The sequence below is a fragment of the Macaca thibetana genome, chromosome 6 (genome assembly GCF_024542745.1).
Source record: "Macaca thibetana thibetana isolate TM-01 chromosome 6, ASM2454274v1, whole genome shotgun sequence".
NCBI lineage: Eukaryota > Metazoa > Chordata > Mammalia > Primates > Cercopithecidae > Macaca > Macaca thibetana.
The window spans coordinates 38287026-38301184 of record NC_065583.1 but is presented as its reverse complement, the minus strand read 5'-3'; the positions used below and the strand labels follow the sequence as shown (position 1 = coordinate 38301184).

At 42.5% G+C, this 14159-nt stretch overlaps 1 protein-coding gene across 3 annotated transcripts in view; it reads right to left on the bottom strand.

Annotated features, from left to right (window-relative positions):
• Positions 1-14159, bottom strand: part of NR3C1 (nuclear receptor subfamily 3 group C member 1) — a 456865-nt gene that overhangs the window by 119064 nt on the left and 323642 nt on the right. For all 3 annotated transcript variants that reach the window (XM_050794919.1, XM_050794920.1, XM_050794921.1), the window contains one exon: positions 2205-3401. In XM_050794919.1, the coding sequence (XP_050650876.1) occupies positions 2205-3388 (1184 nt within the window). In that variant the 5' untranslated portion in view covers positions 3389-3401. The remainder of the gene's footprint in view (positions 1-2204; positions 3402-14159) is intronic.

Genomic DNA, 14159 nt, shown 5'->3' with positions numbered 1-14159 from the left:
ATAGACTAATTCAATGATGGTTTAAAAGAAACACTGTTTCAATTTATTTGGATGAAGCTTTGTTTTGGGTAATCATAGTTCCCAGTGCTGAGTTAATGCCGTAAGGTACAAAATCTTCAAATATTAACAAAATACCCTGTATAAAGTATTATACCTTCTTATTAGGGCACAGACTACTGATTATATTTCCCAATCACAGACTGGCATAAAAATAATCATTTCTTTCGATATTAAAGAACTTCTAAAGAGCAGCATCATCATTGCCTTGCCTACTACCTCCATAAGGTTATGGGGCTCAAATTAAAAATACATGAAGATGCTTTATGTCATAAAGTACTATAAAAGTTAAAGCATTAAAATCACCTTCAGTGATTTAAGAGTAACTATGTTCACCTACTTATACTCTATATCCCAGATTTTATAGGGTTTAAAAGTTCATAGCAAATGGAAAGTAAGTTTTGTCCCATGCCTTTTCTTTATAGTAAGGAAAATGAAAACCATGCATGATGATTATCAGGACAAAATCCATTACTAATCCCCAAGAGTTTCCTAAGATGTTTTATTTTTCTTTGTATAATTACGTTTTATAAGTCAATTTAAGAGTTTCCTACAGATAGCTTAGTCAAATCAACCATACTTAACTCTTTTAAGAAAACCAAGTATGTGAATTCTATTGCCAAAAATTTGCAATTGAAAATTTTAAAACACAGCATGTCTTTTAGCATTTAAAACACAACAGCTTATGCAGTAAGAAACATCTTAAATCTCCTTACTAAAAACATTTTAAACCTTCAACTCAGGTTGAAGTAGTGTTCTTCTAAATAAAAGATAATTATTTAAACAATAGATTAGGAAGTAGTTCGCATTAACCGTAAGAACCAAGGGTTTTTTGTTTTTGTTTTTTGTGTTTTGTTTTGTTTTGTTTTGTTGACAACTAAGCCTTTTAGAAGAACAGAACATACCCTAAATCTAAGCCTAAATTATTTCCCTAACAAGAACTTCCTACGTGAAGAGGAAAGAAAGAGACATCCTCAGGGTTAGGGATAGCTTTCATAGAAAAAGTATTTTCAAAAATCTGAATAACAAGTTAATGGGAATGATGAATATCATTAACATTTCAGAAAAAACTTCAATGGTTACATACAAATAAATCATTGTCTACTATGTCTTCTTTTTAAAAAAAACCTGCTGATTAATCAATCTTGGGTCACTACAATCCACATTTTTATATTTTCCGTCACACCTAAAATGGATATAAAACCTAGCATTTATCTGAATTGGGAATGAGGTTACAGGGTAGAGAAATTAACCTCTATCAACACATATGTCTACATTTAGAACTTTTTTCTGATAATTCCATTTTCTGACCTTTTTGGGTCAGACAGAATATCAGTATGCTTATAAGTGAGTATAAAAAAAAAAGAGAAAAATCAAATGATAGCTGAAAATTGAAGCTTAACAATTTTGGCCATCAGTTATCTACTTGAGAACAGGAACATTTGAAAGTAAAATTTTGTTTTGCACCATGTTGGCACCAATTCCTCTATTAAAGAGATTGATCGGCAGACATAACTTGTCTACTTTAGGGCAAGAACCCTGTGAGCAAGACCTCTGTCTAATACTATGGTCTGGTACACTGTTCACTGCATTGCTTTAGCAATTTCAAAACTCAAATCCTTTAACAGAAGATTCAGTTTGAAGAACAGGGTACTTCTACTACTTGTTGGTACTTCTGCTTTTAACCCGTTAATCTCAAGCTAACACTTAACAAATTTACAAATAAGGCAGCACAACTTTTGACTATGTAAGTAAGGGTATCATTTATTGTAATATAAGAACATATTCTAAAACAGCTGAATGAACATGCACAACAAAATATGGTATTGAGACATTATACTCTCCTGAATGTATATAATTTTTCCTTATCTGTTAATGAGCAATATTATTTTTAAAATGTTAAATAAAATCCTCACCATTGGCCAATGGGATACTGAATACCACTATTTAAGGAAAAAAACTGAAATGGTGACGTACAGATGTTACTTAGGTTGTCTACCCTTTCTACTTTCAAAAGGCCACTTGAGCTTATTCATATAAAAAAGCACATGAATCTTCAGAGAACACATACAAACCAATGAAGATTTACATCTATTAATCTATCTTACATGTACCATTCTTAAGAAACAGAAAAACACTGATCTTACCTTGAATAGCCATTAGAAAAAACTGTTCGACCAGGGAAGTTCAGAGTCCCCAAGGAAGTCAAGTTGTCGTCTCCAGAACCTTGGCACCTATTCCAATTTTCAGAACCAACGGGAATTGGTGGAATGACATTAAAAATAGGCTTCTGATCCTGCTGTTGAGAAAGGGATGCTGTATTCATGTCATAGTGGTACATCTGTCCTCCAGAGGTACTCACACCATGAACAGAAATGGCAGACATTTTATTACCAATTATATTTGCTCCAGGAAAGCTTGCCTGACAGTAAACTGTGCCCAGTTTCTCTTGCTTAATTACCCCAGGGGTGCAGAGTTCGATGAAATCTTCTTTTTCTGTTTTCACTTGGGGCAGTGTTGCATTATTGGGGCTTGACAAAACCAGATCTCCATTATCCTTAATTTTGGGTTTAGTGTCCGGTAAAATGAGAGGCTTACAGTCCTCATTCGAATTTCCTTCCAAAAGGAATGAATCGTCTTCTCCCGCCAGAGGAGAAAGCAAACAGTTTTCATCTATCAACAGGTCTGATCTCCAAGGACTCTCATTCGTCTCTTTACCTGGGGACCCAGAAGAAAACTCCAAATCCTGCAAAATGTCAAAGGTGCTTTGGTCTGCGGTATACAATTTCACATTGCCGCCGTTGGTGCCAGTATGGCCCTTCAAATTTTGCTGTTCTGAAGATCCATCAGAGTGAGTTTTTGGAAACTCCTTCTTTGTGGGGGCAGCAGACACAGCAGTGGATGCTGAACTCTTGGGGTTCTCTGGAACACTGGTCGACCTATTGAGGTTTGCAATGCTTTCTTCCAAAAGCTTTAAGTCTGTTTCCCCCGAGGAAAGGCTGATTTGGCCCTGCTGTGGGAATCCCAGGTCATTTCCCATCACTTTTGTTTCTGTCTCTCCCATATACAGTCCCATTGAGAGTGAAACTGCTTTGGAGAGATCTGGCTGCTGCGCATTGCTTACTGAGCCTTTTGGAAAATCAACCAAAAGTCTTCGCTGCTTGGAGTCTGACTGAGAAGCGACAGCCAGTGAGGGTGAAGATGCAGAAACCTTCACAGTAGCTCCTCCCCTTAGGGTTTTATAGAAGTCCATCACATTTCCCCTCTCCTGAGCAAGCACACTGCTGGGGTTTTCTTCTCTACTGGGAGTTAATGATTCTTTGGAGTCCATCAGTGAATATCAACTACAAAACAAAAAACAAAAACGGGGCAAAACATCATAAATTCTAAAGTCACATTATCTCCCTGATCTGATTAGTAAGAGATAGCTTGTTAAATGAACCTTTTAGTTAACTCCGAATCAAATTCTTTGTTACCAAAAGAGTAATTTCTATCTTTCAGAATAAAAAGCCATGTCTCCTGCTCCCATTCAGCGTGCCACATTTAAAAGTACAATGCAGTCCATTTGCACAGCTGAGGGCAAAATTGTATCGAACTAAGCTTGGCTATTCATCCTGCCACTCACTGAACGTGCAGCTTTGTTAATCACAAACATTATAATTCATTACATCTGATTATTCTAAAGGTTCAAGTTGATGTCAAAGTATTTAATTTCAAAAAAAGGAAGTGTGATCATTAAAATTCCTACCTCTTTTCAATCAAGGCTGTTTGCTTTTCTGAGAATCAATACATATAACATTTGATAAATACTGTGCTAGAATTCCTCAATCCCTAATTACTTCCAAATTTCCCTCCTACCAGCTACTCACACATCCAAACCTTTAAGTACAACCAACTGGTGAACCATGCACATTTTCTTTGAAAAATAAACGATGCTGATCTGCTTATCTTCCGACAGGCTGGGAAAAGGCTTTTTAACCCATACTTCTGACTGGATGTGCCTACCTCCAAATTTTGGATATATGAAATAAGATACACATTATATAGGTCAACTAAAATTTAGATTTTAAAGAGCAGAAGACAATGTGTAGTAGCTTCTCACTACATTGTTAGCTTAAATAACTTAAATATAGCTGACCCTTATCATAACTCACAAAACCATGTAGATCAAGCTACACTTGTTTACATTGTTTGAGATCCTCAATATGAAATGCTATTACATCTCCAAGTTCTTTCCTTTCTAAACAAATATCGAAGTACCGAAAAATGGAAAAACACAGAATCGTAAAATCACATTCATATAAATTCAGGTACAACGGTATCCAGTAAAATGTTCAAAATAATTTTCTCTGCCTTCACCTATCAAACCTTCACCTATCCCAATTCTCAGCCTATTCTCAAGAGAATAAGACTGTTAGGCTATCGTTAATCAGGGTGTTTTAAGAGATGGACTAAGACTGAGAAGCACATTTGGGACAGTATAGTCAAATCCTGCCCAATAAAAGGAAACTTTTCCTATACGATGACGTTAGGCAACATAAATGTCACTGGCCCTCACTGAAAAGTGAATATGAAGGTAAAGAGAGGGGTGTGGACTTGCCACTACAAATCTTGAGGGTAAACTGCTTATCTCCCCACCCTCTGCCCTGTTTATCTGAGGTGATAACGATCTCTAAACACGAGGTATCAAATGGAGCCCAATGAATTTCCATACCGTTTTCTGACAGCTGCCTTCAAACCCGAAACCAAAACAATACTTCCTAAAACGAAAATGCTCCCTCAAGCGACATTATCCCCCAGTTTAAGTTGCAAATAACCCAGCCACATTAATCGGCCCTAATGAACCATGCCAGAGGGTCTTAAGTGGTATTACAAGGTTGCAATTATCAAGTCTGCAACCCCAAACGTCACACTAGCACTTGTCGAAAATCGCAACACAAAACTATTACGGTTACAGGGAGTCTTTTTCTAAAAGGGGCCACTTAGAAACCTCAGGCGCGAATTGACAACAAACGCTAAAGAGCAAGCCCTTGCAGGAGGGGGCGGGGGCGGGGGGTGGGGGAAAAAAAAGTGCGAGGTTAAAAGAGAAATATGTCCAGACCTGTTGAGTTCTCTCTCCGACACGCCCACTTCCACCAGATAACGCTAGCCCCTGCCGGAGTCTCCAAGTAGCAAGCTGTCAGCCCCCCGCGTGTGTACTCTCACGCGCCCTGCACGCCCTCCCCAAGCCAGGCGCGACGGGGCCTCCCCAGAGCCCGGGCTCGCGCTCGGGCGCGCCGGGGTGGAGTGCAAATATTCGAGCGAGTAGAATTCAGACGCGGCTTAGCGTTCACCACGAAAACGGGTGTTGGGCGGCCCCTTGGAGGGAAAGGGGACATTCGGGGGGAGAAAAGAGGCCAGTGTTCCCGTCGGGGAATAAGAGGCTCGAAACCCCCGGCAGCTCGACAAGGCTCCGCTCGCCGTCCGAGCTCAGGTTCCTCCCCCTCTGCCCGGCCAGGGGACGCCGGCGGAGGGAGAGGAAGAAGCCAGCGCTGTCACCCGCGCACTGCCCTTTCGTCACCGTCGCCCGGCCCTCGCCAGCCCCCCACCCCCACTCCCCGAGGCTAATAAAAGTTTGTAGGCTCCCGCGGCGGCCCCCGAGTCGTCTCCGGTCCCACCGGCACCTCGTCGGAGTGAGCGCGCCCCGGCCCCCTCCCCGCCTCGCTTCTTACCTCTGACAGAGGAGCCGCTCGCCCGCCACCGTCCGCAGCTCCTGCCGCAGCAGAGATAAACAACTTAGCGTGTGAACGCAGAAGGAGCAGGAGGGAAATATTTTTTTTTTTCTTAAAAAAAGGAAGTAAACAGCCGCCCCTTTCTCCATGGGTGGGGGGAGAGCCCCTATTTAAGAAAGTCTCCCATCGCCCAGCTGACAAGACAGCCCTCCGCCCCGCGCCGGGCTCCGCGGGTCCGGGCTTCCGGGCGCGCGTGCCCCGTCCCGGCGCCCAGCTGCTTCGGCCGCTCCGGCTGCGGCGTCTCTTTCCACCCACTGAATCCGTCCCCGACGGGCCGGCGGTGACTCGGGCTCCCGTCACAGACACGAGCTCGCAAAATGGAGGAGGCGGCGGCAGAGGGAAGGGAGCGCGGACACGCGAAGGGGCCGCCCGGCCTGGGCGAGCGAGCGGGACCGAGCGGGGAGCGGGTGGAGGCGGCGCCACGGCGCGCACACACTCGCACACACGCGCTCCCACTCCACCCCCGGCCGCTCCCCGCCCGAGGGGCCGCGCGGCGGCCGCGGGGAACGATGCAACCTGTTGGCGACGCTTGGCAACTGCAGGGGCGCCCGCGGTCCCTGCCCCCACGCCCTACGCGCGGGCCCCGCCACCCCGGCCCCGACGGCGCCTGCACGCCCGCGGCCCACGGCGTGGCAGCCCAGCCGGGCGCGCCGCGCTTCGTCCCCCGCCCCCAACTCCCCAGGAAAAAGACAGGGCGGCGGCGGCGGGGGCCGACCTGGTCTATCTGGGGCGGCGTTAGGAGGGCCACCGAGTTTCTCCAGTTTCTCTTCTCACTACCTCCTTCCCGCCCCCGCCCAGCTCCGCGGCTCCGGACCCACTCGGGAGCTCGCTCTGCCCCTCCGCGGCAAGCGCCGCCAGTGCCCCTGCGGGTGACAGCGGGCGGGCCAGAGGAGCCGGGGCGCCGCCCGCGGCAGCGCTGCGCGAGTGGCCCGCGCCGCCGCCCCCGGGCCGAGTTGCGTGAAGTGTGTCACTTCGGTAGGGACTACGGGGTTGCACGGAAACGGTGCCGCAGCGTCTCCGCCGCGCTCGGGGCCGGGCGGCCAGACACGCCCTCTGAGGCGGCTTCAGGGAGGGGACTGGAGAGCGGGGGTCGGTGCATACGTACTTTGGGCCCGGGGGGAGTCGCGTGCCGGCAGGTCCCCCACCACCGCATCGTCTGGGCGGCCGGGTCTTCAGCTGCCGCCGCCGCGCTCTCGCACTGGGAGAGAAGTTGCAAAGCAGAACCCACCCTCCCCCGCGCCCCGACCGTCCCCCACCCTCTTCCCCGAGTCTGCGAGGCGGCGGCAGCAGAAGAAGGCGCCGCCTGCCAAGTTCAACCCCCACCCCTCCCGCCCATTGCGCTCACACTCGAAGGAAGTTGCACGCCAAACGCAAAACCTCCAGCGAGCTGGATTTCTTTGCACTTTTATTATTATGATTAAAAAAAGCAGGGGGCGGCAGTCCTAAAAAGCAAGTTGCAGGCGAAATAGTAAGTTGCTGGCGAAGTATGCGTCCCCTCCCCAAACTCCTGACCTCTCCTTCCACCCCGACCAGGGCCCGTGTCCAAGTTCCCGGTGCAGGCCCCACCCCCAAATTTTGACATTTGCTGCCCTCGACTCTATGCGTTGCTCACCCTATCACGTTCATGGGACCCCAGCCCCTACAAATAGAACAAAATACGGACAGCTTTAAAATGCCAGCGTTTAACTCCCTACAGCTGTTCCTGTTACGAGCTTTCCCCCTCAGTCCGAGGGGAAGGAAACACGTGGCCCGTCCTGAGAGAGGAGAGGGCCGTGGGGCGAGGGAAGCCCCCGCCCCAGCTCCCTTCCCTAGCTCGCCGCGTCGGGAAGGCTTGGGCGATGCCTGCACCGAGCCTCTTATCTTGTGCGGCAGATTATTTTTGTGACTCGGGGAAAGGTTGTGCTGTGTGGCTTTAGGGTTTGGGGAGGTAACTTTTGCGCCCCCACAGGTGACATCGCTTGCCAGCTCCTGACAGGGGCGGGGGCTGCCGCAGCTCCACCTAGTCCTGCTCGGGCGCTCGGCCACAGCCACTCTCTGTCCTCCCGCCGCGCTCAGACTGACGGCAGCCGCCTCTGTTCTGACATCTTGGAGACGATTGGGGAAGCGCGTCCCGGAAGCCGCCCGCCGCCATCTTGGTAGGGTACAGTGACGCCAGCCCGACCCCGCGGCCACCATCTTGGCAAAGGTTCGCGATCGCGGGTAGCCTAAGCCGTTCTTCCTCGGTTCTGAAGAGTAAACGGTTCCCTGTGCGTTTTCTAGTGTGAAAGGAAAGAAATAGGCTTTCAGCAAGCCTCTTGTCCGGAGACGATCTACGGAGGCCGCCTCCAGAGGATTCTGGAACCGCCATCTTGGCAAAGGAAGAGATACTCGCCACCTCGGAAAAGAAGAGGGAACCAACCTTATGCCAGCGTAGAACCCTCAGCCAGAAGAATTTTTATGAAGGGCGCTGAGCAACTCCATGTTAACAAAACCCCTTTCTGGACTCAGAAGGCAGACTCCGCTTCTCTTTCCCCTTGGCACAAGTCAACTAGAAGGAGGCCCTTGCTTCGGATGCTCTTCTGTGAGGCTCTGAGAGCGCTACTTGACCTAGTTACCCCTTTTTCCAGTTTCTGAGCCTCAAGCACTAGAATGAGATGTCTTCCTTTAATTTGGCCCCTAAACTACCAACAGTGTCATGGGAAACAAATCAAGACCCGACCCTACAATAATGTTTTACACGTTTTAAAAGTGAGTTAAATAGCCCGTGCTAATAATTATCCTTGTACATGTGCTTAAAATAACTAAGAATTCTATTTATATATACGTATACGTATACATATGTATATACATATATATGTATATAATTAAGGGGAAAATACAGTTGTCTAATGGAACACATCTACCCATGCCATAAGCCTGTCTCACTGCTGAATCTCTGGTCTAAGAATCCACCTTGTCACTCATACATGCTCAAATCCTTAATTATCTGCTTAAATAATTTATGATTTCACAAGAGTTCCCAATTATTCTCCCTCCATTTTTTTTCTCTGCAGATCTTAACAGGGAAGAATACTCACATAGTTTTAAATATGCCATTGAAAACACTTTGAGCAAAAAAAATAAACTTTTCCTAATTTCTCTCTTCAGTGATCTAAATGTGCCTGTTAATTTTTTAATTTGATAGCAAAAAAATTCTCATTCTTTAGTCTTCCGCATTCATTTGGAAGCATGCATAAACTGTAAGTTAACCCCTCTTTTTCAGAGTAATACAAATAGTTATGATTTGTGGCTAACATTTATTGATCCCCACTCTTCTGCTGCCCACTTTTGCTGACAACCATTGAACGAGATAGGTATTGTTATTCGATTTTTCAATATGAGGACAACAGGCTTACAGAGGTTGATGCTTGTCTAAGTTCACACGGCTTCTATGCATTAAGAGAGGAATTAGACAATATTAAAGTGGTTTTCCTCACTGAGCTCAATCATTAACATGGAGTAGTATATCAATTCTGTGATAGGCTTACAATAAGTGCTTATGGAATTTAATTCAAGAGATGAACTCCAGTGTACCAGAAAGGACATGAGATTTAGCATTATAATAATAACACGATTCTAACAAAAGTCAACATTTATTGCGCATCTGCTGTCTGACAGGCACTATTGAAAGTGTTTTACGCACAATATCCTAAGTCTTTAGGTATGGCATTTACTAATCTGTAACTCTGGGAACTTATAATTACTACAAGAAATAGGATGAATCCCTGTCTGAGTGGGAATGTATTTGATTGTCTTAGAAGCAGAGGTGGAAATGAAGGTGATGTATTCAAACTCCATCAAGGCAAGGACCTGATCTGTCTTGTCATAGCTTTATGTCCCACTCCTGGAACAGAGCCCACTACATAGTAGGCACCCAGCAAATACATTACAGGGTTATAATCACATCGACTCAACTAGTTAGCTAGATGTAAAATCACTTTTACTGGGTTATTGTCGTGGCCAAATGGGTTATAAATAGTGTATGGATAATACTCAAGATCCTCATTTTTATTGTCTTGTGTTTAAACATCCGAGTGCTCCCCCCATTTTTTAAAAAGTAAACCAGATTAGATTCGTGATTGTATTTTCTTATAGTATTCTGCATACTTTGTTAGCACATTACAATGATAGTTCATTATTTGTGCCTCCATTTGTTATTTCTCTGTGTCACCCACCAGAATAAAAGCTCTGCAAAGGAAGGGACTGTGTCTGTTTGTTCACCCCTTTATCACTAGTGCATAGTTGGTGCTCAGTGGGTGTTGGTTAAATGAATGAATACTATATGGTCTTAGAGAGTATGTCCTAAGGCCAACAAAACCTTAAGCCTGACTAATAACCAAACCACCTGATACATTGATCTCAGAAACTGACATATTACCCAATGAGTTCTCCCATTCTCTTCATGTTTTATCATCTCCATTCCCTCAAAAATAATCCAAGCTGTACTCTCAGATTACCCCTCCAAAACATCAACTAAATCATGCCGTGCTCCTTCTCAAGTATATACAATAACTCTTGATTCTAGTGCTACACAGATCCCAACTCCCGGTATGGTATTTAAGATCATCACCTTTACCTGCCCCTTTTGTAGAAAGTGAAGCCTTCTAGCGGATGTGATTGAACTGGAGTTTAATTTAAAAATTAAGGAAATAGTTTCAAGAAAGATAACTTGCAAACTTTAAACTTTTGAAACCTAAAACCTATGATTGAACATTTATTTTCTAATCTTTTGATGAAGGTCTAAAGCTTTTATGAGCCCACTGACTGGAGTTCCATGTCTTCTTTAGTGTGTGTATAAACTATACCTGTAATGCACTGATGTAGCGTAGCAGTTAAAAGACAGACTATAAAGGCCAAATACAGTCTCCACCACTAAAAGGAATGTAACCTCGGGCAGGCTAACTCTCTGTGCTTTTTTCCATCATCTGTAAAATGAGGATAATAATAGTACTAATTTATAAAGATTAAACAAGTTTGATATATGTGAAGTGCTTAGACTAATTCCTGGGTCATAGGAAGTATTTACTCATCATTAGCAATTATTATTCATCTGTAGAATTACTATTTTCCCCATTTTTTAACAAAGTGGAGCAAGAAATTAAAGATACACATTCAGTATCTATGACCTGAAATGCTTAATACTGAAAGTGTTTTAGAGTTTGGATTTTTTTTTTTTTCTGATTTTGGAATATTTGCATTATAATGAGAAATCTCAGCGGTGGGACCCACGTCTAAACAGGAAATTCATTTTTGTTTCATATACACCTTATAGCCTGAAGATAATTTTGTACAACTTTTAAAATAATTTGGGGCATGAAGCAAAGTTTGTGGTAAGTACTTCCACGTGGGATTTTTCATTTGTGGTATCATAACAATGCTCAAAAAGTTTCGGATTTTGGAGCACTTCAAAATTCAGATTGTCAAGTTACGGATGTTCAACATGTACTTTTAGAATAATTTTAGTGCAGATTTCTAAATTTTTATGCTTCCTTGTTCCTGCCCCCACCCCAATCTTTTAAAATTGTCTTACATCCACCTTGCTTGACAGCAATTGTAAGTCAAGGAATGCTTTATGGCATCTTTCCATTTAGATTTTATAGAACAATTTTTTATACTCATATTTCATCATTTTACTTAATGTTTAATCAAATTAAGTAGGTACAGTAATAAGCAACAAATGGCATAAACATGTTTGGGAAGCAAAAGCACCAGGAACTGTTGGTAGCTCAACTGATGGGAGCAGAATCGTGTGAAGTGCAGAAATGACCATGGTTCTGGTGTTCAGTGCACCCTGGGCGTCAATCCATTGTTTTCCAGGGAGACCGGAGAACTGGATCAGTTGAGATCAATGTATTGAGTAGTGTCTGTTACAAGATTCTGTTAAAGAAAGGACATAACACACCACATTCATTCCCACGTCTCCTGTTGTTTATCACATATATTTCCTCTTACATAAGCATACTTCCTTGTGACTTATTTTCCTATAGTCCGTGATTCTTTGTCATGGCTTCAGTTTCCATTTATTCTTTTTTTCTGTACTCTCCCACTTTAAATGTTTGATGTTAAATATAAATTGGAATCATGTATACATGTATTGTGTATATGTATTAATAATTTTGAACATGTTAATTTTAAGCCTAAACAGCTTTTATTGGTGGTTAGAACTTACTTTAAAAAATTATTCCTGCAGCTATCATAGCTATTATTTGTCTCTTTAAAATAATATCTTGACTTTGGAAAATACTTCTATTCCTATTTAACTTTATAAGGTAAGAGGTTCAAGGGAACCCAGCTGAGCTTTGAATGACCCATCTCTGTCTGCTTCAATATTTGTATTTTATGCCAGACATGCCTATTATAAACAATTCACACTAGTACAGCAAGTTCTTAATCATAATCAACTCCACTTTGGTATTCCTTTTTGTAATTAGAATTAACATTCCCGCCTGGACTGGGAAATGCTAAATTGTTACTAGCTTCCCTGCTGTTTTGATGTTTTCCATGATGCTTTCAATGATTTCATCATAACCAGCCTAAAATATCACAATTTGTGCTCATATGCATGAAATACCCTATGGGTGTCCTGGTTGACTTTATTCTTTATGCTGGCAGAACTTAGTTTAAGCAATACCTGATTCAAGGATGAGGCAGACATCAGCAGATAAATGAGATAAATGTTGCCATAAGCAGGAACTCAATATTTTTAATGTTTGGAGGCACTAGAGCAAGCACACTGAATAATTGCAACAAGTATTACGTACTTTGTTTTTCATTTGTGGCATTTGTGGCTCCCCATATGTCATTAGCTTTCTTCCTTTTCTGATTTAATCTCCTTTTCTGTCCCATGTTCCTTTGGTAAAGAGTGTTTCAATCTGCCCCACTGCTATGTGGAATCTTTCAGCTCATTTGAGAACCTACATTTCCATGTTGGTTCTTATATCTTCTTATTTATTAGAGCACAAGGTTTTGGTTTTGTTTGTGTTTTGTTTTGTTTTGTTTTAAGCTAACTTAGAAATAGTGGGGTTAAGATGAAAACATTCTTGGTATAGGGATCCCTTAACAAGATAAGAAGATACTTCATATCCAACTCCAAAGTGCTACAAAGGATGTTTGTTACCATTGAAAAAAAATTGTTTTGAGAGAGTATTTGTTAATTAAATTTTCTCTATCCTCTTGTTGAATTTTCAATACAATACCTGGTTTTTAGACCCTATTCTGTCATTTACTTACTTGAATGAACCTGGGGTAGGCATTTAATTTTTCTCAGCCTCATTTTTCAATCTGTAAAGGAAGGATAATGATATCTACTCCACCTATCTCACAGGAAATAATGTAGGCCTCACATGGGATCATGTGTTCAAAAGTTTTTAAACACTAAGCTTTATTTGGAAAACTTAGAGGGGCTTATAGAATTTTTGCATTATCACTTCACCACAACAAAAATGAAAATTATCATTGCCTATTTTCACTTATTTCCCAGGTAATCAGTGCAATGGGCAGTCTGGAATTTTAGGCAGGGGAGTGATAATTCGGAAGTGCACCGGAACCAGTTGTACCAGCTTGCAAGCACTGTTAAATTTTCAGAGATTTTGTAAGTCGGTTGTTAATCACAGTCATTAAAAACCAAATTATTTATAAACTTACAATCAAATATTTTAACAACAAAAATAAATGCTGAAAACTTCACTGCCTAATTATTTTACTCCGTTTTACTATTATCTGTGCTCTTAAAGTTATTTATATCTGTTCCGTATAGGAACATACCGTACAATGGTATGATGCAGTGTATCCCTTCCTAATGCTGCATTCAGAAATGTTATTTTGGTAGTTTGAAATCAACCATGGTGGAGTACCTATACTATAGAAATTGGGAAACATGACAAACCAGAGCTTAATTTGTTGATTGTCTAGACTGACACAATAGAAGAACTTTTAATAATGAAGATTGAACTTAAAAGTGCCTTAGTTCTTGAACACAAAAACTTGAGGAAATATTTTTCCAGTACTTGAAAACTATTATCAGCAAAAGAAGTTGCTCCTGTCATTAATGAATGAGTTTAGTTCCAACATCCATTTTTGTTGCTTCACTTTTATCTCACTCATTAATGTAAAAATATCAACCAACATTCATGTTGGGACTTCGGTACCATGAATGACTTCTTTGCTGATTGAATATTAATCAGATATTTATTTGTGGTCTGATTTTGCCAAACATCATTGAATTTCAGCTGTAGGTTAGCTATGGACACAAGTATTCTGCCAAAATCACTGAAACGGTTTTGTGAAAATCATGTGGCCATATAGAATTCACTA